The sequence below is a fragment of the Nannobrachium achirus genome (assembly GCF_963921795.1).
Source record: "Nannobrachium achirus genome assembly, chromosome: 3".
Lineage (NCBI taxonomy): Eukaryota > Metazoa > Chordata > Actinopteri > Myctophiformes > Myctophidae > Nannobrachium > Nannobrachium achirus.
The window spans coordinates 11,861,448-11,885,540 of NC_137812.1; the positions used below are offsets into that span (position 1 = coordinate 11,861,448).

Here is a 24,093-nt window from a genome sequence, read left to right on the forward strand (position 1 = left end):
TTAATCACAGACCTCGCAGCCCATCATCATCCACTCTCCGTAGAACACACATGACTCACCAGGCTAGCTGTCGCCACCGTGCAGAAGGAGGACATGAAAACGTGTTCGTGTTCTGAAGGGGTTTCTTTTTAATAAGCTACTTTGTTTCCTTATGCACGTGGCACTTTTGCAGACTCAGGTCGGCAGCTGTTTTCCTTGCACTGTACATGTATTTTTAGACATCCTTTTATTTCAATGTAGCGTCTGTGTTCGTGTTTAATATAATATGATTGCTTTTTCATCGTGTTCCAAAATTCCTGTATTCCCCAAGACGTATTGACACTAGCCTACTTATTCTTTATTCTTCACTTCAAAATCTTGCTCATTCAGTGTAGTGTATAAATGTATATACAGTATGTTCACAGTCGGTGTCACTCACTGACAGTGGCTGTCATCTTGCACCTTGAGTGCAGACAACAAATCCCCTTGTCATACTGTATGACATGTATATTATTGCGACCACAGATCGCAGTTTACTGTCAGAACCGGCACAGCGTGTCTGTATACATGTAACGTATACGTGTAACGCCTGACACTGTGGTTCCCCTGACACATCACTGTGACATCACTGTGATGTCAGATACAGCAGGGATAACGCCTGGCTCTGTCAGATACTCAGGATCTCCATATATGGGCATAAACAGGTGACATCACAGTGGTGTGGCTGGTTCAGTTCAGACAGGGATCTCCAGGTATGGGCATAAAAGGGATTGTAAGTTGTGATGTCACGGGTACCACTCTATGCCCATATATGGAGATCCCTGATGTCATCAATATTAAGCCCATATCTAACTGGACTTCATATATGGGGAACTGGTCCGATGTACATCACTTGCCAGACGACCAAGACACATTGGCCCTGAGGCGTCTTACTAGTTTACTTTATTTGTTTAATTTGGACGGGACAGCGCACACTAACGAACAATACATATACAATTTAATGGGAAAATACAACAGATTTAGCAAGAATTTTCACCCATACATACTGTAACAAAAGTGCAAAAGGTATACAAAAGGGAGGAAAACAAATAACAATACATATAGCCTAATTATTTGAATCCAAATTTGATCCAAATCCTTATATTTGCTACTGTGTGTGTGTGTGTATACACATAGGGCATTTATCTGTAATGTGTCTGGTCTGCCGACCACTTCCAGAAATAGCCGAGCTTTTAACGGGGCTTTAAGCAAAGTACGAGAGAATTGTTTCATTGAAAGGCAAGCTAATATGCTGGTTGGAGCGTTTTTTTAATGATTAAGTGCTAAGTGGGTACTGTGTGCCCTGCCTGCCCAGTGGGTTATTAGGGTGTTTTAGGACTCCCATGCGTCTCCCTGGGCATGTTTTTACCATTCCCCTGCCTAGCCTAGCTATCCACAGCAGGGGTGTCGCACCAAATTCTGGGCCCTGGGTACAAGGATTAACTGCGGGTTTAACCCATTTAGCAGGAGCGCATTATTACGCATAATTTTTTGGAGCGGTGAAAGCGCTCCCAATGAACAGGTATGTCTGTGGGTGGCTGGGTGGCTGGGTGGCTGGGTGGCTGGGTGGCTGGCTGGCCGTGTCCGTAGTCTGGCAATACCTTGAGTGGCCACACACAAAACACTAGTTAAAGGAGGGGCGCTGTTTTGTGCAGGCCAGGCACACTCACCACTCACTCACAGGCACAGTTTACACTCACTCACTCACTCACATAGGGTACAGCTGCTCAAATTCACCGCTCCACTTCGAACCGAGGTTTGATTTTGCTTTAACTATTGAAAAATAGCAGCTCTACAAGCTCACAGCGCGGCACCGTGTGCCGCGCTGTGAGCTTGTAGAGCTGCTATTTTTGAAAAATCGTGAAATATATTTGAATATTTCAATCCTTCTAAGGTTTGTTGAAAAACCTACTGTATGTTTCTATGTCAGTGGTGCTCAAACTTGTTCATGTCAAGGACCCCCAAAATTATATGTATTTGGCCACGGACCCCCATCTCAAAATATTTTGTTCCAGGGACCCCCAGAAGCTAAATTTGAGTTACAAATGTTCGCTTAAAAAATACATATATTCGTCGATTTGCACATATTTTCACGACTTTTCAAAAATAGCAGATATACAAGCTCGCAGCGCGGCACTCGATGCCGTGCTGTGAGCTTGTATACCTGCTATTTTTCCGTCTAGTCTAAAAGTCTAAAATAATTAAGGCCCCTCCACCTTGGGCCCAAGTAACTCAGTCCCACTTTCCCCACCGCCTTGTGACACCCCTGATCCACAGCATTGTGACTTGACTTCTGCAGAGAGAGCACATGCAGTGTGTGTGTGTGTGTGTGTGTGTGTGTGTGTGTGTGTGTGTGTGTGTGTGTGTGTGTGTGTGTGTGTGTGTGTGTGTGTGTGTGTGTGTGTGTGTGTGTGTGTGTGTGTGTGTGTGTGTGTGTGTGTGTGTGTGTGTGTGTGTGTGTGAGACTGGCACGATTCATTCGGTGGATAGCGTGGCGCCATATCTTTATAGCCATGCTTTGAGGGTCACAGAGAGAGTCAAGGAGACGGAGTGAGAGCAGAGTGGAGTTTCAACTGGCAAGAGCAGATAACTAGAACGGCTCCTGGAGCAGTAGCACTGTTTCCATCATACAAAATAAACCCACCCCAAGCCGCTGACTGAAGTCATGTTGGAAAACTAGTTTTCCCTTATTATTTTTTTTATTTTTTCTCTCTCTCTCGACTGTTTCATGCTCCCCCCAAATTGTATTTTCTCTCACTCCATGTAACACTTAAGTTTCCTACACATACTCCCCCCTCTCTCTCTCTCTCGCTCTCTCTCTCTCTCTCTCTCTCTCTCTCTCTCTCTCTCTCTTTCCTTTTATGTTTGATCTCGTACCCCATCCTATCCTGTCTATAGATTGAAAGGATCTTGTTTGTTACCATGTGTGGGAACAAGCCTACTAGTAAGACGCCTAAAGGCGATGTCGCGCCATGTCTTGGCCAGTGATGTATATCGGACCGGTTACCCATATATGGAGAGCCCTGGTACCCATATATGGAGATCCATGTACTGTATATGGGGACATGCTGTGAGAACCCCAGACATGCTTTTACTCAGTTATTCGTTATGTGAAAGTCCTATGACGTCTATCACATCTGACATCATATATACAATCCCTTTTATGCCCATACATGGAGATCCCTGTCTGAACCAGCCACACAGAATTAGGCTGTCTTCCCCCATATATGGGCATTCCCATATGAAGTCCTGTTAGATATGGGCTTAATATTGATGACATCAGGGATCTCCATAAATGGGCATAAAAGGGATCCTGTTAGAGTGGTTCCCATGACATCACAGTGACACAGTGATGTCAAAGCCATAGACCGTAAAAAAGTGTACACGTCCAGACAGACAGACAGACTGTCCTTCGGTCACAATTAATGCTCAATTTATCAATTGTATGATGAACATAATGTACATTGCGACACATTGTGAGCTTGGCATGTAGAAGCATGAAGTAAAAAATCGCATTTTTGCGACTGCCAGGTCACAAGTTACAATGAAAACCTCCACCGGCTGTCTGTCAGTCCCTCCGTCTGTCCATCACGTCACGTCATGTCACACTTTTGGCCCTACTCTTATCTCCGGCACCGTTGCCCCTATCCATGCCAAACTTTGCACACAAACTCCTTGGCTGGCAAACCACAACCTCCGCCCCTGATTTCTCACATGCTCCACTTCTTGTGCCACCATGAGGTTGCTAAGGCCAATTTGTGTATACATGCGAACTGCCGGTCGCTTATCTCCCAATGTAATGGTTTAGCGCTGGTATGTTTTTTTCTGAGCTTGGAGCTGCTTGAAGCTTGAGCTGAAATATTTTCAACTTGGGCATTTTCCGACAGGAGAAAAATAGCCTCCGTGGACACTCGGCCAGTCTGCCACTAACAAAGAGTGTTATTATTTTTGCTTACTTAAGCAGTATGCTGAGTTTGTTGTAGGAAATACTAGTAGAACATAGAACACAGCGCCTTGTGGGACCCCAGTCAACTAAGTATATCGTCGTTGTCGGGTGGAAACCTTGTATGTCCAAAACCGTTCGTTTTGCATTTATCATTTTAAAAATGATTTAAACTAGTGAAAACAGCCGATCTACGGCGTCGTGTGCTTGTAGATCGGCTGTTTTCACTACCTTTGTGCGATGGCGTTGTATGATGAAGCAGGGCTTTACTTTGCGAAAGAACGGACAAATTTGAAACTTGGAGATACATAGTTTCCACCTGACAACAACAACATATGGGGTTTAACCCTCTAAGGCCCACGGTTGTAATATTACAACGTTTGTATTTTATCCAAAAAAAGGTTTAAATCATTTTATTTTAGCTCCCCCTACCACCTAAACACCACCATTGGATTCTATTGTTTAGTATTACAATGCCATTGGCCACACTATTTGCATATAAATACCCCCCACAGGGGCTGACATTCACACCCGCCACACCCGCTGAAATTCCAGAGTTTTGACGAACAACATCTCACTTTTTCATGGAAGCTATACCTCACAAAAACATAAGTAAAATGCCTGTACTATTTTTTTTGGTGATCATTAGAATGTCTAGAACATGTACATATGTTATTATTGTGAAAAATATCCCCCATATGTAAATTAGAGCATGATTTATGATTTTTGATTTATGGCTATAAAATCTTACAAAAACATTTTTTTGAAAAAAACATTACATTTTCCTCTTAATAGGACTCCTACAACACCATCTGATTTTTTTCAATTTTTTATTTCAAGTATTTCTTAATGCGGGCCTTAGAGGGTTAAGTGGTTATAGCTGTGCGATGTGATGTGAAAGCATTACGGAGGCCGAGATCAGAATGGTCTGGGTGAAGATTTAACAGCTCTCTGTACGCTGTTGAGATGAGGCGTGATTTAGATGTGGTGGCAAAAGGACAAGAGCGATGAAGAGATCATTCAGAATTTATGACCCCGGAGATGATAATGGGCTAATGGAAGGAGAAAAAAAAGCTCTTGTTTGATCTCCCTGCCCATTTGCTGACATACATTTCATTGGGCGTTAACGCGGCACCTCATCAAGAAAATCGTCGTTGTCGGGTGGAAACAACCTCGTATGTTCAAAATCCTTCGTTTTGTATTGATCATTTTAAAAAGGATTTGAAGTAGTGAAAATAGCCGATCTACAAGCACACAACGCCTCGCGCCGCGAGGCGTTGTGTGCTTGTAGATCTGCTATTTTCCCTAGTTTTGTGCGGCAATCTCGTATGATAAAGCAGGACTTTACTTTGCGAAAAGACGTACAAATTTGAAACTCGGAGATACAAGGTTTCTGCCCGACATTGACGAAATGGAGGTGCGATGTAAGGTTTTGCCAATAAACGGCGGCTCGCGTACGGCACTCAAGTTACGTTACGATACAAGCGTGTCATTATTGTTACGCGAGGTTGTATTTAGTTGACTCCTCGTTTTCTGGTGGCAGTAATTGACTGCTGACAGCAAGAGGCTGTCGACGGTGCCGACTGCGACAAAACCAACGGATTCTCTTGTCAACACTTTTGTACGCCGTGGCGCCTACGGGTCGATCCTTCTAGAGGAGGGCTTCTCAAACCTTTTCATGTCAAGGACCCCCAAATTAATTAAAATATGCATTTGGCCGCGGACCCTCTCTCTCTCTCTCTCTGTGTGTGTGTGTGTGTGTGTGTGTGTGTGTGTGTGTGTGTGTGTGTGTGTGTGTGTGTGTGTGTGTGTGTGTGTGTGTGTGTGTGTGTGTGCGCGCACGCAGCTATTCTCAGAAAACACAGCACAGATCAGTGCCAGATTCTCTGCGCATGCTGTCAGCAGGCTAAGGAACCTTTAGTCCATGGATATTTGCCAAATCTGTCAACAAAAACGCTTTTGTGTGTGTGTGTGTGTGTGTGTGTGTGTGTGTGTGTGTGTGTGCGTGTGTGTGTGTGTGTGTGTGTGTGTGTGTGTGTGTGCGTGTGCGCGCGCACACACACACGTGCGTGTGTGTGTGTGTGTGTGTGTGTGTGTGAATTTATAGTGTCAGATCCACCGTAACGGACTCCAGGCTATGGCCAATCTGGAGCAAATATGTATTTCCCGACTCCATATTTGGACATGGTTGGTGTACACCTGGTAACTTGCTGTCCAGTATCCAGGCCGTTTTAGACCCTTTCTTGTGTACTTGTTAGTGTGGTTTCTCTAGGCAACCAGACTATTGTTCGGTTGTTGACTATCTATTTAACCTTTTTCTATGAACCTTTCTTTCACCTAGAGCAGGGGTCTTCAGCAGGGGGTCCGGGACCCCTAGCGGGTCCTCAGAGTTACTACAGGGGGTCCTTCAAATCTTCCAATCCTTTTTATATTAACAGCTTGATCCCTATAGTGTCCATACTCTGAGAACTGTAGCCCAAAATGGCAGATGTGATGCTCTTTGCCGAAAATAGACGATCTACAAGGTCACAACGCCTCGTAGTGCGAGGCGTTGTGAGCTTGTAGATCTGCTATTTCTGGCTAAAGCTCTCAGAATATTGACCCTAGGGTTCAAGTGGTTAATATAAAAAAGTAGAAAAAAAAAACCTTCCATCACTCAAAGATTTGGAGGACACTGTGTAGTAACTCTAGAACCCCCTAGGGGTCCCGGACCCTCTGTTGAAGACCCCAGTGCTAAATAAAGATCACAACTGAAGGCTGCTGCTGTATTGTTGCGTTGTGCGCATATAGGCATGGTGTGCGTGTCCGTGCTTTGCTGTCCCGCGTGCGTGTGCATTTATAAGTGCCAGTGCCGGCAGTATATAGGGTTTATACAGTTAAAGCAGAACAAAACTGCCTTCTGAATGACCTCGGTGTGTTCAATAGTATGTTCCTCTCTTTGTGTGTAGACCATGAGAGCATGCTTCCTCAGTGTTAGCCGTCACTTCCACAACATTCCCTAATCTGATCTGTGGCGTGCGTGCTGTGTGTGTGTGTGTGTGTGTGTGTGTGTGTGTGCGTGCGTGCGTGCGTGTGTGTGCATGCTGACCGCCCACTCAACTCACCGCTCCGTGTCTGCCGTGTGACAGCTGGGCCAATCACACAGACGTGCTGGAACGCGTACAATACGCTTCCGCTAGCCAAAGACGAATGCATGCCTACAGCGCACAAACCCACACATGTACACAAACCCAGGGGCGTCACGCCAAATTCTGGGCCCTGTGTACAAGGATTTCACTGCGGGCCCCCCATGAATGTTAACTATTGAAAAATAGCAGATATGCTAGATCTGCTATTTTTGAAAAATCGTGAAAATGTGTGCAAGAAACCTATGTTTCTATGTCAGTGGTGCTCAAATATTTTCATGTGAAGGACCCCCAAAATTATATGTATTTGGCCACAGACCCCCATCTCAAAATATTTAGTGCCAGGGACCCCCCAGAAGCAAATTTTTAGTTAAAAATGTTTGCTTAAAAAATACATAATATTCAAAGATTTTCACTGACTTTCACGACTTTTGAAAAATAGCAGATCTACAAGCTCGCAGCGCGGCACTCGGTGCCGCGCTGTGAGCTTGTATATCTGCTATTTTTCAATAGCTAAAGTTACTAGGGGCCCGTCCACCTTGGGCCCTAGTAACTCAGTCTGACTTTCCCCCTCTTTGTGAAGCCCCTGCACAAACCACACACACACCTCTTCCTCTTCTCTCTCTGACAGATATGTGGACGCTTTGCTGACACATATAGCGCTTCCGTACGTACACACACACACACACAAAAGATTCCTGTCAACACCTAGATGTCGTAAAGAATGTTTCGAATAATTGCTTGCGCGCCGTTTGAAAACAACAGCGTTATATAAACTCTTTCCGTTGAAGTGCGCCTGCCAAGCGCTCGCTCTCGCGTGTCGGATGCCGTGCTTTATTGCTAACAACTTGTTTGTGCTACAATTGGGAGGACGTCAATGTTTTAGCTTGGCAATTTTCTGCGTGTCCTTTAACCCATTTTGGCCTAGAATTATTGAATGCTTTAGCTATAGAAAAATAGCAGAAATACAAGCTCACAGCGCGGCACTGAGTGCCACGCTGCGAGCTTGTACATCTGCTATTTTTGAAAAAGTCGTGAAAATGTGTGCAAATCTTTGAATATATGTATTTTTAAAGCGAATGTTTGTAACTCAAATTTTGCTTCTGGGTGGTCTCTGGAACTAGATATTTTGAGATGGGTGTCCGTGGCCAAATAAATATCAGTTTGGGGGTCCTTGACATGAAAAGGTTTGAGAACCACTAACATAGTAGTCTCTCAAGTACAGACTGACTGAGCTCCAATTAAGTGAAAAGGACCTTAAGTTTGACGATGGCTGGCCAGATTGCTGACATAGAAACATAGGTTTTTCAAAAAAACCTTTGAAGGATTCAAAAGACACTTATAGAATCGGGTCAAAATTCTAATTTTCCAGATTTTTCAAAAATAGCAGATCTACAAGCTCGCAGCGCGGCACTCGGTGCCGCGCTGTGAGCTTGTATATCTGCAATTTTTTTTGATACACAATACTGTGTTACCCGTTCTAAATGGGTTTAAAAAAGTAATTGGGGTGTTTTTTTTTTAACTTTATATTGTCGTGTGCGACAATGACTAAATATAAGAGCCATTCACACTAAGCGCTAGAACTATAAACATAACTATAAAGGCCCATTCCCACTGGGCCAGATAACAGATATCTGGAGATATTTCTCCAGATATTTTTCCATGCAAAGTGGATGGTAGATACAGATAAAAAAAAAAGTCTACCACAGATATTTGCCACAGATACTTTTATCTGTGGCAAATATTTTTTGTATCTGTATCTACCATCCACTTTGCATGGAAAAATATCTGGAGAAATATCTCCAGATATCTGTTATCTGGCCCAGTGGGAATGGGCCTTAAGTGTCTCATTCGCCATTGTATTTATTTTATGGTCGCTGTGAACTCTGCCGTCCACTTGACTTTTAAAACTACATTTTTATAGTTATAGTTGTAGTGCTCAGTGTGTGAATGGCCCTTTAAATCAGTCCCTTACCTCCTAAACGTAACCTCTAAATACCTCATCGTAATCATAACCCCAACCTGAACTCTAAAAAAATCGTTTTAGTCCATTAAAACAACCGTTTATCTTGCGAGGACACGGAAAACGGTCCTCGCAATGTCTGTTTCTCAAATTCTACTACACTAATGGGGGATATTTGGCCCTCACAATTCTAGTAACTACTGTACATGTGAATGGAGAAGAACATAACCCCGCACGAGGGATGTTAACACATCTGGTGCCAACCCCGAGTTTCCCGAGTTTGAAAAGGTACTACCGCTGTGCCAACCCCGAGTTTCCCGAGTTTGGGCCGTTTTTGAAAAAAAAAAAAAAAAAAAAATTTTTTTTGGACCTCCAGAAATGTATTAGGCATGATCGCAATCGCGAAATTGCATGTTTAACCCCCATACCAACCCATTCTTTCAAACATGGCAGCCTTTACATCTGAAGAAAACATAATGGCTGATAAATCATGAATGCCTGAACGGATTTCCAAGCGGATTTTTTTGTTTGAAAGCTGTGAACAGTGTGCACACACGTGGTGCATCATCTAGGCATGGGCGTGCACTTTTTACACAATTGCGCAATTACATGGAAGTCTATGGTAACCATGGCAACGTGGGACATTGAAGAGAAAAAATCATAGCAACATAAGCAATGAATCTAAAATCGATTAATTGCCGATAAGAAATTATTATTATAATATATGAAACCTCTACTTCTGTACATGCAAATGGATGTGAGCATATACTGTAGGTTCCAGGGGGGGTCCCCAGCTAAATTAACCACTTTTATCCATTTATATGTTGGCTATTTTCAAATATAGCAGATGTACAAGCTCACAGCGAGGCACGAACAGACGTACAAGCTCCCAGCGCGTCATTTCGTGCCTCGCTGTGAGCTTGTACATCTGCTATTTTTGAAAATGTTTCAGAGATTTCGAAAATGTTTGGAGAACTTTGATTATTTTGGATTTTTTTTTTTTGCTCAAAAGTTTTTCAGAAGGCTGTCAGCAGCTAAATACATGTGGAAAAGCTTTGAGAACCACTGGTTTAGATGGGGGAAAGGGAGTGACAAAAGGAGGACCTACTGTAGTGTCAATGAAGTCTATCATCAAGTCTGTTGATCTCCTAGATTAGTGTTTCTCAAAGTGGATTCCAGGGAATTCCTTTAGGGGGGGTCAAAATTGACCCATACATGTCTGTAACTCTGACAGTGTACAAATGGGTCCAAAGGGTCCATTTGGTTCCATTTGTACACTGTCAGAGTTAAGCGGGAGACCTTGAAATGTGAAAGTTTCAGAAACACTGTCACTTCTCTAACCCACCAAGGGTTACACCCTCTCCTGCCCTGCTCAACTTTACCTCTTCACCTCTCATCTCTCATCACCTCAGATTGCAAAACAAATCCCCTTCCCCCCCCCCTCCTCCAATCCCTTTCACATAGTCCACTGTTATGTCCTGGGAATCAACCTGGAGAGGTTTGCATGCTTTCGAGTGTCATCTCGCTATAACTAGTCATTACAGAGTGTGATCGGATGCCAAAGAATAGGTCATCGGCCTGTCAGTTGGCCTTTTATTTTGCGCTTTCGCGCTGCAAGCTACTACAAGCCGCTGTTTCCCCCTCACATACTTCGACAGCTGATTTCCCATCGCACACACGCACGCGCACACACGCGCACGCACGCACACACACACACACACACTCCTTTGACAGCCTGGAATGAGCTATCTGACAAGCAGGGGTGTTGCACCAAATTTTGGGGCCCTGGGTGCAAGGATTCACTGCGGGCCCCCCATCATTATGTTGTGCTTTAGCTATTGAAAATTAGCAGATATACAAGCTCGCAGCGCGGCACCGAGTGCCGCGCTGCGAGCTTGTAGATCTGCTATTTTTTGAAGAATCGTGAACATTTGAATATTTCAAATCCTTCTATGTGTGTTTCTATGTCAGTGGTGCTCAAACCTTTTCACGTGAAGGACCCCCAAAATTATATGTATTTGGCCACGGACCCCCATCTCCAAATATTTAGTTCCAGGGACCCCCCCCCCCCCCAGAAGCAAAATTTGAGTTACAAATGTTTGCTTAAAAAAAAATCTCAAAAATAGCAGATCTACACGCTCACGGTGCGGTACTCGGTGCCGTGCTGTGAGCTTGCATATCTGCTATTCTTCAATAGCTAAAAAAAAGGCCCATCCACCTTGGGCCCCAGTAACTCAGTCCCACTCCCCCCCTTGTGACACCCCTTCTGACAAGCCTTTGTTTTCTCCTCTTGTCCGCTCTCTCCTATCGAATCAGCCATCACTTCATTCCACCTGAGGGAAGCTCTGTACGTGTGAATGCTCTCCTTATCATGGCTAAAGAAAATGCATATGGGGAGCATATCGCCCGCTGTTCGGGCAGAAACCTCATATCTCCATATTCTAACGTTTTAGTGTTCTTTGACATGCGAGGTTCCCACCCGACAGAGGCGATACGTATGACGGTAGCAAAGGGCATATTAAGGTACGGGTGAAGAGATATCTCCCTGAAGGTATCTTTATCTTATCTCCTTCAGCTCCCCTCACGACTCCACACACAAAGAAGTCCTGGACTGGCTGCTTCAAAGAGCACGCATGATAATACACCCTGTCTGCATTTAACTCTCAAACACCCTTAAAGGGCAATTCCAGGCTATTCCCTCCTTAATTTGCCTTTTATCTTGATTCTTCCTACCTGGTTTGGTGGATTTCTGTTATTGTCGCCCCTCTTCATAGATCTCCCGAGTCGTCCCTAGACTCCCTACCCCTCCTCACAGCGTAAAAGCGACTAAATATACACAGACAAAAGCGCACATTTTTGCTGTACTTTTTTCTTCATGAATCGTCTTTTTATAGTTCCAAGAGACGAATCGACGTGCTGTTAGATCCACCACCTGCAGAAATCGATGAGCAGATGGCTGTGTTTACTTTCCAAAGAGCTTAGGCGATTTCCGGTTAACTTACGCTTAAATAGCTTAGTAAGCTTCTAGAATACCGTTAGTTACGTACCTACATTACGTAGATGCGTAAGTTAGGCTAAAAGCGTAGTAACCGTAAATCGCCTAAGCTCTGTGGAAAGTAAGCACGTTGATTTGTCTCTTGGAACTATAAAAAGACAGGAAAAAAAGTAACTTTGGAACGGCAAAAAATCGTGATTTTGTCTGTGTATATTTAGCCGCATTTTCGCTGTGAGGAGGGGTCTGGACGACTTGGGAGATCTATGAAGAGGGGCAACAATAACAGAAAAACCAGGTAGGAAGAAAGTTAAAGCGGCTCTACCGGGATTCATTTTTTTGCAGTGGTGTAAAGTAACTATTGTACGTACATTTACTCAAGTATTGTACTCAAATACAGTACTTGTTGAGGTGTTTTTTACTTTACTGGAACACTTTTACTTTTACTCCACTACATATTTGAGGAAAATATTGTACTTTTACTCCACTAGGCAATTATAGAATTAATGAGAAACACTGAACTGCTTTCCCATCCATCCAAATGAGAAAGGGATTATAACTTTTTAACAAACAGCTATTTTCAAATAGCCGATGTATATAGATAGGGTTAAAGTAGTTAAACTGATTCTTCATGCTATATTAACTAATTTTGCTGGGGGACCCCTGAGTGGTCCCCAGACCCCACTTCTAGAACCAAAAGATTGTAACGCACGGTGAACAAAGTGGTTGTGATTCTTTTTTAAGGGTCATCAGTCAGTTGACGTAATGGTGTGTTGTTATTTTAGGACGAGGGGCGATAAGCACATGGAAGTAGGTTGGTTGTATGTTGGTATGGATGGAGAAAGCCTTTTTAAGTAGGTCACACTTACACATCTCTGTGCCTCTGGCCTTAACGCACATTCACTGTACATGGATTCCTCTGGAGGTTATAGCTTGTTTAATGACAACACTTGGTTCTCTCTCTCTCTCTCTCTCTCTCTCTCTCTCTCTCTCTCTCTCTTTCTCTCTCTCCCCCTCCTCCCTCCCTCCCTCCCTATTTCTGTATACGTATAGTAGGAAAGACATGAACTAAGGAACCGCTCTAGTCAGGATGTAGTCTGTTTCAAGGTTGTACTTTATATACTAGATCTCCAATTCTAATACAGTGGTATATGTTCGGATAACAGGGTTATAACATCTTCTCAAAAGCCATTGGTTTAATTATGTTGCTTATTAACTTTGTGGTTCTCAAGGGAGGGACACTCGTGGTGGGGGGGTCTGTAACTCTGCGAGTGTACACGTGGCTTGTGTAAATGAAAACATTTTAGAATGAAAATCGGGAAAGCATTGGTCTGTCAGACTGTGTCACTTTAGAATTTTGCGTTGGCTATTAAAAAATAGCAGATGTACTGTACAAGCTCAGCGCGTCACTGCTATTTTGAACATATTCTAGAAATCTTGAAAGTATGATAACTAATCTGCCTTTTAACTGATGCTATATCCATATATATTTATCTAATATAAATCTCTCTCTCTCTCTCTCTCTCTGCCCCTGTAGAGGAGAAGTACATGACGGTCCAGGCGTACGCCAGTCAAGGGAAGGATGAGGTCAGCTTTGAGAAAGGGGTCACCGTGGAGGTCATCCAGAAGAACCTGGAGGGCTGGTGGTACATCAGGTGAGGAACATCTCTGATAAGTAGGGATGGGTATCGTTCACCTTTGAATCGATACGATACCTTTTTCGATACCTTGGAATAGATACGATACGCTTTTTGATACCATTTTACTTTTTATTTAAGTTTAACTTCAACGCGGAAAGAGTGGTGACCTGCTGCTGCGGTAGAGCAGAGGTGATGATGATGATCACACATTGTGGCGGAGTGGAGAGTATAGACGTTCGATAATCATCATAATATTAAACATTATAGGCTATTGTCGGCTATTTTCCACAGTAACGAGTGTAGCTTACTAAAGCAGTCATTACACTCTCAGACGTAGCCCAACTGTTACAGATGCGACCGGCCAGGGGAGCGTTCCAGAGTATCGAAAAGAGGTATCGTTCGTTTTTACGTGAATCGAATCGATACCCGTATCGATGTCATGCGATCGATACCATTAAAAGTATCGCAGACGATACCCATCCCTACTAATAAGTGACCCATATGATACTGATGATTATCAGCTAGGTCAGTGGTTCTCAACCTGTGGGTCGGGGGGTCTCCGAATTATTTTGGGGGGTCCCCAACTTAATGTGCAACATTGTTTTCTCACTCAACTGTAAACAAACCAAAACATAAAGTTTAAGTGTAAAGAGGGCATATGCACATTTATAAATTGACAATTTAAGGACTTTTTAATACCTCTAAAATGACAAATTGAACCTTGGCCAAATTGTCAAATATTAGAGGCAGAAAGTGCTCGTCAGGGTGAGGGGGTCCCCAGTTAAAATATGATTACTTTGGGGGTCACGGCCTGAAAAGGTTGAGAACCACTGTGCTATGTGACGTTCATCTCATGGCCCTAAGAGCTAAGTGAAATGTCTTGTGCTGTGTTAAATTAAAACATTATTTGACAGGTATTGGGTTTGTTTCCATACGCTACAGCTCAGGTTCAGATACAGTGAGTGAGAATGTCATTTGGACCCTAGTTCTGGGGGACGCCGAAATCAGAACATATTAACCCATTTAGGCCTATAATTATTGAATGCTTTAACCAGTGAAAAATAGCAGATATACAAGCTCACAGCGCGGCACCGAGTGCCGCGCTGCGAGCTTGTAGATCTGCTATTTTTGAAAAAGTCGTGAAAATGGGTGCAAATCTTTGAATATATGTATTTTCAAAGCGAACGTTTGTAACTCAAATTTTGCTTCTGGGTGGTCCCTGGAACTAGATATTTTGAAATGGGGGTCCGTGGCCAAATACATATCATCTTGGGGGTCCTTCACATGAAAAGGTTTGAGCACCACTGACATACTGTAGTAGTCTCTCAAGAACAGACTAACTGAGCTCCAGTTAAGTGAAAAGGACCTTTTCTTTGACGATGGCTAGCCAGATTGCTGACATAGAAACATAGGTTTTTTCAAAAAATCTTAGAAGGATTCAAAAGACACTTATAGAATCGGGTCAAAATTCTAATTTTCACGATTTTTCAAAAATAGCAGATCTACAAGCTCGCAGCGCGGCACTCGGTGCCGCGCTGTGAGCTTGTATATCTGCTATTTTTTTACATTTAAAGCATAAAATATTGCGTCATATTGTGTTCAGGCCTAAATGGGTTAAAACATAAAAATTGACGACCTCCAAAAGCTCATGTGCTGTGAGCTTGTAGATCGGCTATTTTAGTTTTTGTTATTACTTTTTTTTTGTTCATACCTGCATCTATCAGGGCGGTTGAACTTCTGGTTATAATTACTTGTAAATGGACCCACACTGATCAGCACTCAGTGCCTCAATCAGCCAGCACATGGCAAAAGGGAAGAGGAGTAGAGTTGCAGCGTTAGAGATGGGATTTATGGTTCTTTGAAGCCGGATCTCTGGGATCCGTTCCTTTCAAAGAGCCGGTCAAAAGACTCATTTTAGTTGTCACTTTGAAGATTTTGATTATAATTACAAATCACGTCGGCCATATATAGCCATTTGAAAACAGCCGATCTACAAGCTCACAATGCGTCGCAACGACGCATTGTGAACTTGTAGATCAGCTATTTTCAAATGTTTTTTCTACATTTTATTCATTGGAAAAGTTGTGAATTAATTCTACTATTGGTACTTTAAATGCATTTTGATACCAATACTTTTGTACTTTTACTCAAGTACATTTTAATTCCAAAATTCTACTTGTAGAGTATTTCTACATTGCAGTATTGATACTTCTACACAAGTAAATAATTTGACTACTTTTTCCACAACTGTTAAAAGAAAGGAACGGCTCCCTACTGCGAACCTGATTGATTGATTGATTGAAGACTTTATTAGAAGTTTACATAGGAAAAGGTACAGTTTCATGACGGTACAGTTCACTGGTACAAGGTCTACTAAAAGGAGATCCATGAAAAGACTAAGCTTATTTCCACTGGAAACCATTGAAGTATCTCATATAACATTGAATGACAGACAAATAGCAGTAGATATGTAAAGAGAAACAAAAAAGAAAACAGTAAGTCTAAACAAACAGTGTATACAAAGAAGGGGCAGGGGAGGGTAGGGTTGGGCTAGGTTAGTTTTTTTACCAGTTGCGAACGGCTGCTGCCTGTAAGTGGTTTTTCAGGGCAATTTTAAAGGATGCTAGTGATCCACACTCCTTTATGACCTTCGGTAAGGCTTTCCACATTTTGGTGGTATAGCAGAAAAAAGAGTTTGACCCTTTGTTGGTTTTGACTCTGGGTTGAAAGTGATCTGTGGCGCTGCCTCTGGTGTTGTAATTATGGACATCCTTAATGTTTATAAAGTATTTTGACAGGTACTTGGGTATCATAGTGGTGTAGTGTATCTTGTACACCAGGCCCATTGCAAGTTGCTGTACTCTGATCCCATCGTTCATGTCAAAGAGCCGTTCAAAAGACTCGATTCGTTCACACACGTCTCGTCCCTATGCAGCGTTCACCTTGATAGTGAATGTAGGCCGGTAAGGTTGCAGCTTTAAACGGCCGCATCCCAAAATGCTTCCAAATGTGAAAGCGTTCCATTGTGACCATCCGCATCCAGAGTGAGTGATGGGCTCTGCAGAGCGCCGCTTGTTGGTTGCCGTCTATTTTTAGAGTGCTGGTCATCAAGGCAGCAGTGGCGTCCGTTCAGAAAAAAAGCTAAGGTATGGCAACATGACTGGTGTCTTGTTGCCCCCCATGAATGTTAACTATTGAAAAATAGCAGATATACAAGCGCTGCGAGCTTGTAGATCTGCTATTTTTGAAAAATCGTGAAAATGACTGTGTGCAAGAAACTTGTGTTTCTATGTCAGTGGTGCTCAAACGTTTTCATGTGAAGGACCCCCAAGATGATATGTATTTGGCCACAGCTAGACCCCCATCTCAAAATATTTAGTTCCAGGGACCCCTCCCCGGAAGCAAAATTTGAGTTACAAATGTTCGCTTAAAAAATACATATTCAAAGATTTGCGCACATTTTTACGACTTTTCAAAAATAGCAGATCTACAAGCTCGCAGCGCGGCACTCGGTGCCGCGCTGTGAGCTTGTATATCTGCTATTTTTCAATAGCTAAAGTTACTATAGGCCCCTCCACCTTGGGCCCTAGTAACTCAGTCCCACTTTCCTACCCCTGGACTACAACCAGTCATGTTGTAGTCCGATAAATATAAGGCAGAGGTTGGACAAAATTGTATTATTTCGTTTTTCAACTGGTTCTGTCAGGAAATTAGGTCTAATAGCCAGGATAAAAAAAATCTACCCTGATCTGCTCATGGCAAATACCCAGAAACCCTTAGTTAGACCCCTCACATCCTACTTTCTGGGTATTTTCCTCCTGTATAGAAAGTCGATGAGAGCCCAACTTGATTTGGCCGCTGTGGGTATTTGCCATGAGCAGATCATGGTAGATTTTTTTATCCTGGCTAGTAGACCTAATTTCCTGTCGGAATCAGTTGAAAAACTAAATAATACAATTTTGTCCAACCTGAGTGTATTTTTTTTCCTAGATTTACTAGACTATTGCCATACCTTAGCAACAGGCATGATACATTTATTTTAAGAAGTACTTTTTCTTTTTTTTTTTTCCTGTTTCTATGGTTTCTAGGGCTGGATATGGCCAGCCTGGAGCAGCTAAACTTGGCATGTTAGTGAACGTGCCGCAATTAACAATAATGCATTGTACCTGTGCAGCTGACCTACGGAACCTGGGAATATACCATTCTGTCAAGATGGGGAGAACACAAGTGTGGAGAATATAATTATAATACCTTGTTAAAGTGACCATTTTGTAGAATTTTGCATTTGTAGTTATTTTACTGTAATTTAACAACATAACAACCAGCACAGATAGACAAAGAGACATTCATGGATTTATATTTAAAAGTAACTTTTATTCCCCCCCCCCTGGACCCAGGGTATGGCAGCTGCATACCCCTGCCATACCCAATTGACGCCCCTGCAAGGCAGTGCAGCGCCGGGCTGCGCCATCATAGCTCTCATCTGGGCCTAATTGTACCGAAATTAAACCATTAGCACAGCTTTGCGTCGTTCCCCTGCTGTTTGTGTCGTGTGTGCGTGCGTGTGTGTGTGTGTTCACACAAGAGCATACACCTGTATGCACACACAAACAGATGTATTTGTTTATATTAATGTGTGTGCTGTGCGTTAGTGGTTATGTGTGTATGGTCAGGTGTTTGTATGTGTTTGCAAACATGCATTTCCTGCCAGGTGAATGGTTTCCTCACGGCCCCCGGGCCACGGCTGATGATTAGCACATGCTACCTTGGTACATCTGTTGCACGCACGCACACACACGCGCGTGCATGCACGCACGCACACCAGAGCCTGTAGTGCAGGGGTCTTCGACGTTTTCAGGCCAAGGACCCCTTAGTTGAGCGAGAGATGAAGCAGGGACCCCCACAACCTGTTCATAGATTCCATATATAGTAGTTTCATCGTTTGACAGCACAGTCATCAGTGTATTTTAGATTCATGTCAATTTGTGTTTTCAGATATTTAACCACTTGAACCGTACATAATAAACTTGACCTTTCACTTTGCATTTAGTCTGTTCTTCTCCCCTCTACACCAAATCAAAAATAGCCGATCTACAAGCTCACAACGCCTCGCAGCGCGAGGCGTTGTGAGCTTGTAGATCTGCTATTTTTGGCTAAAGTTCTCAGAATATGGACACCCAGGTTCAAGTGGTTAATATGAAAAAGGAGAAAAAAGTTTCTATCAAACAAAGATTTGGAGGACCCCTTGTAGTGACTCTGAGGACCCCCTAGGGGTCCCGGACCCCCTGTTTGAGACTCTTGCTGTAGTGTGTAACAGTTTAAGGTTTGTCGTGAAGGGTATTATCTGGTGCACAGTGAGCTATTCTGGAGTATAACAATGAATAATATTCCTCCATGGATTTGTGCGTCATGTTCTTCTCCAGTGGGCCATTTTGGACAGTACCTGTCCAGTCTGGTTTCTGGCTCTCTGTGTTGTTTGTTATTATGGAGACCCCTGGTGGTCACAGTGGGTATGTGACACCAGCAGAGCAGGAACACACACGACCTGTACAAGCAGAACAAAAGCTGTGGAGGAAAGTAATTACAAGTACTGTATTTAAGTACAATTTTGAGGTACTTTTACTTTACTTGAGTACATTTTTCCAATGCTTTAAACTATACATCTCATGTAGTCAAATAGTGTAGGCCTGCACATTTAGATTACTGTGACCGTTAGGTCGCAAGTTGCTAAGAAGAGCTCCACCGGCTCTTAGTCTGTCAGTCAGTCTGTCCGTCATGTCACACTTTTGCCCTATCATTTCTCCGCCACCGTTGCCCCTATCCATGCCAAACTTTGCACACACACTCCTTGGCTGCTAAACCACAACCCCTCATTTCTCACATGGCCCTCTTCTAGCGCCACCATCAGGCCGATTCTTGCAAAACACATTTTTGGACACTGTTCCTACAGATTTTGCCCTAAAATCACACAAAGCGGTACACAGTTTCTCTAAAGTCATGTCATCAACATGGATCTGTCCCATTTCCCATACTCCCTCCTGATTGGCTACCATTGCCTTCTAAAGTTTGTGTTGCTTATCTCCCGATTAGGGACTCTTACTGGTTATTATACAACAGGTAGTCGGGCTCTCAATGGAAAACAGGCTCTCCAACCGTGCATATAACGAGCACTGCACTGTCTCTCATCAAGTAAAGAAATCAGCTGCGTTGGTCACGAAAGACAGCAAGCGCTCCTCTTCAGCCCTGCCTACGGAACTCGCCTGTCGGCTCGTTCCTGCGGCAAGGCTGTCGTGCCAGATAACCGTGTTAATGCACACCCTCTCGTGTAATATTCGTTAATTATAAACTTAACATCTATTTTATACTTCTGCTATTTGAGAATAGCTGATCTATTTTCGTTTGAAATATATGTTCATGTCGGTATATTATGTAGTGTAAGTATATTTTGATGCCAATCAAGCCTGGAATTTCATCAGTTTAAGGGCAAGGCTACTTGGCCTTTGGTGTTGTCAATTTTTTGAGGGCACAAAGGCCAAATGCCAGGGCAAGAAAGCCATCAAAGTCCATTGAAATAATTTGTTGAATTTAATGGTTAGGGATGATAACCAAATCCAGTGAAATAGATAAATGATGGTATTTACAATATTATCCATGCTCAACCCTGCACGAATCAAAGTCACTGGATTGGTTTAAAGATGGGGGAGTTAAGATTTCAGAATCTCAACAAAAGACACGGGTGTCTACATGACATGAAAGAGACACTGGTGTCTACTGTCGAATGTACAAATTGTCAAGAAAGAGAGAGGAGAAAGTGGTACAGTCAGCTGGGGCATTAAGGCCACTGTGGCCTCAGGTCATGCCAGTGGTTTGAGGGGCACAAGGCCAAACTGAGGGGCAACAGTGGCCATGGTCTACATGGCCTCCATGAAATTCCTGCCCTGGAGCCAATACGTCGGTACTTTAACTCCAGTCAAAATCTGAATACAGTCATTGTACCGTATTTTTATACTGTGGTATTTCCAGTTTTTCTCAAGTAAAAAAAGACTTCCTCCTCCAGTGCAGAAAACGGCCCACCACCAAGCTCATGACTCACGTACATCTGGAAGTTTGTTTTTCTTTCACAAAGCCTTTATGATGACTCATTAACCGGTTATAATGAGTGATAAAAAAGCAAAGCAATCAGGTTGTGTGTGTGCTTCTATTATAGTCTGTTTATCGGCCCCAGGCCATCTCTTCCACAGTGCAATTACAATATTGTTGTAACGGGGTATTAGTTATTCTTACTGTCTAAAGGCCCCATGCACAATGTTTATGATTGTGCGTGCACGTGTGCGTGTTTGTGTGTGTGTGCGTGTGCGTGTGCGTGTGCGTGTGCGTGTGTGTGTGCGTGTGCGTGTGCGTGTGTGTGTGTGTGTGCGTGTCAGTCATGAGTGCCAGTCTACTGTTACATAATGGCAAATAAAAATATCAATATGGCTCAACATGATACACGGCTAAATCGGCTCGCTTTACGGGTCCATATTTACACTTTCAGAGTTAAAGCTGAAATCTGGAACTCGTTTTAACAACTATATCCCTGCAAAAAGATCTACAAGATGAAAGATCTACGCACTGCATTTTTTTCTCAAATTCTCACGACGTTTCAAAAATAGAAGATCTACAAGCTCGCAGCACGGCACTCGGTGCCACGCTGTGAGCTTGTATATCTGCTATTGTTCAATAGTAGCATTATTGAATGAATGAATATTAATACATTTGAGATGAATAGCATTCAATGGCTTAAACCATTAAAACTGGGAAAGTATCCGGTTTATTTTAGATCTTAGATCTCCTCCCCTCCGCCTCCCCAAGTTCAGTGGTGGAAAAAAGTACTCAAATCTTTTACTCAAGTAAAAGTACCAATACTGCAATGTAGAAATGCTCTGTTACAAGTAAAAGTCTGGAATTCCAAATGTACTTGAGTAAAAGTACAAAAGTATTGGTATCAACATGTACTTAAAGTACCAAAGGTGGAAAATACTCGTAATGCAGAAAGTCCTAAATGAAGTTTTTAAATGTATACAAATCTTTAGACAATAGCTGATCTACAAGCTCACAATCTGTGAGCTTGTAGATCGGCTATTTTCAAAATATTCAAACAAATGTGAACAAAATGATTCGTTCACTGAAATGAACGGTTTTGCCCAGTGATGTCTTCATCTCTGATGTCAGAAGGTGCAGGCTGACCCAGTGACATGTCTTGGTCTGTGTGCAGGTACTTGGGCACCGAAGGCTGGGCGCCCGCCTCCTACCTGAAGAAGGTGAAAGAGGACTTCTCGTCGCCCCGCAAGAAGACCCTGACGGGCCCCGTGGAGATCATCGGCAACATCATGGAGATCAGCAACCTGCTGCAGAAGAAGTCTGTCAGCGAGAAGGACATCCAGGTAGGGAGGGGATTATCCTTTATCGCGATAAAAAAACACTCACGATAATTGTAAACATTTATCGCGAAATTATCCTCCGTCATGCACTGGGATCAATTCACCTTTTATTTGCCGAGCTGTACCATTTAAAGGACATTTATTTTTCATGAATGTGTTACTAGTTGCTATCACAAACACATCCATGGCATCGTTTTCCCACACAAGCCATCACACTCTGCTAAACAGATGTTATGCTTTTATGTGTTTTGCAAGCCCGGAAAAGATGCCCTGTGATTGGCCAGTACAGTCACTTTGATTGGCAGTTGTGCCGAATGCTCACCCCAAAACATTATCTAAGAGATTGTGATGGCTTGTGTGGGACAACCAAGGCATGGATGTGTTTGTAATGACAACTAGTTACACATTCATTTTTGAACACAACAAATAGTGTAAAAGCGATAGGCTTATAGACTCCACTCTATGCTATGACAGCTGCTGGTTTCTGGTGGGGACACTGGACAACAGTGGCATTTCTGCCTAATAGACCCCATGGACAGTCTTTTGGGAATATAAGTAGTAAAATGAGCCTAGAAGTGATTTAAGGTAGAGTTGTCCTTTAAACGTAAAACGTACTTATAAATTATAATATACATTTCTTTTTTTCACTCTACCAAATCTCTTTGCCAAAAGAGATCTGCAATTGTTTGGCAAATGTTCCGCTCTGAGGATAAGTCGGATATATTTCGATCATCGTGATAATATCATGAATCGCGATTTCTTTGGTCACCATAAATCTTCATTTCGTCCCATCGCTACATCACAGGCCAGCGACGGGGAAGCGGGCACCGCCGCCGTCACCAACACCACCTCCTCCACCACGCCGGAGCGCCACATCTCCAAGAGCGAGATCAGCCTGCCCATGCCCTGCAGCGCCGCCGAGCTCAACGCCGAGACGGGCGTGGGCCGCCGGCTGAGCGCCACCTCCGGCCACGGCACCAACAGCCCGCTGTGCGTGTTGGTGGGCGCCAGCGCCGCCCTGCAGGACAGCAAAGGGAGGGCCCCGGCCGGGGAGCCGGGGTCGCCCGCCGTCGCCCGCGTGGCACCGCACAGAGTGGAGATCGGTGAGTACCAGTAGCCCATGTGGTGCACCTTGTGTAGCGCTTGGTTTTCAGCCGGTCCTCGTGTAACTGGTCCTCACTAATCGCTCATCAGGAGTACAATTAGCCAGTAGCTATGCCCCTCCCCTAAAAGCTTTTGTCCAATGCTAGCTTAGCAACCGGCAGCTTGCCAAGGCTGTTGCCAAGGCAAACCTTGGCAAGCAGGAAGTTATTCTAAGCTAGCATTGGACAAAAGCTTTTTAGGGAGGGGCATAGCTACTGGCTAATTCTGGTCTACTCACTCTGCGGGCCCAATTTTGAACCAGGTCTTATGCCTTATGCCTTAACTTCTTTACCTTTTTTTCACTATTTTGAAAAACATTTTTAAATACTTCAATGCTGATCTACATCTGCACGTTGTGAACTTGCAGATCAGCTATTTGAAATATTTAAAAAACAAAAACAAAATAGTAAAAAAAGGCAAAGAAGTTAAGGCATAAGGCATAAGACCTGATTCAAAATAGGGCCCTAGGTCTCAGAGAACGGCTGTGGACTGCTCCGTTCAGAAACAAGACTTTGTTTTTTAAAATGAATGCAAGAACACTGGCTTCTAGGAGGCACGGTGGCGCAGTCGGTAGCGCTCACAGCTAGAAGGTCCTGGGTTCGGGCGCTGGCGGCGTGTTCTCTCCTCCGCGTCATCAGTGCCTCCCCCTGGCCAGCTGGTTGGAATAACGTGTTACTTCCACGCGCTACGTCCAACCAGGGGAAACTCCCCCCTGTCAGGTGAAAAGAAGCAACTTGGACTCCTCATGCATAGAAGGACACATGAGGTCAGTCCGTTGTAGCGCCCAGGATTACATTAGACAATTGACACCGGGTGAAAAATGGGTTACAAAATCCTGGGATTGAAAAA

The 24,093-nt window shown here is 43.4% G+C and overlaps 1 protein-coding gene across 1 annotated transcript in view; it reads left to right on the forward strand.

Annotated features, from left to right (window-relative positions):
* The window catches only part of sh3pxd2aa (SH3 and PX domains 2Aa), a gene marked incomplete at both ends in the record, with an annotated part of 311,051 nt that overhangs the window by 276,469 nt on the left and 10,489 nt on the right, over positions 1 to 24,093 (forward strand). The window contains 3 exons of the mRNA XM_080721366.1: positions 13,579 to 13,696; positions 21,936 to 22,104; positions 22,907 to 23,204. Coding sequence (XP_080577492.1) covers positions 13,579 to 13,696; positions 21,936 to 22,104; positions 22,907 to 23,204 — 585 coding nt within the window. The remainder of the gene's footprint in view (positions 1 to 13,578; positions 13,697 to 21,935; positions 22,105 to 22,906; positions 23,205 to 24,093) is intronic.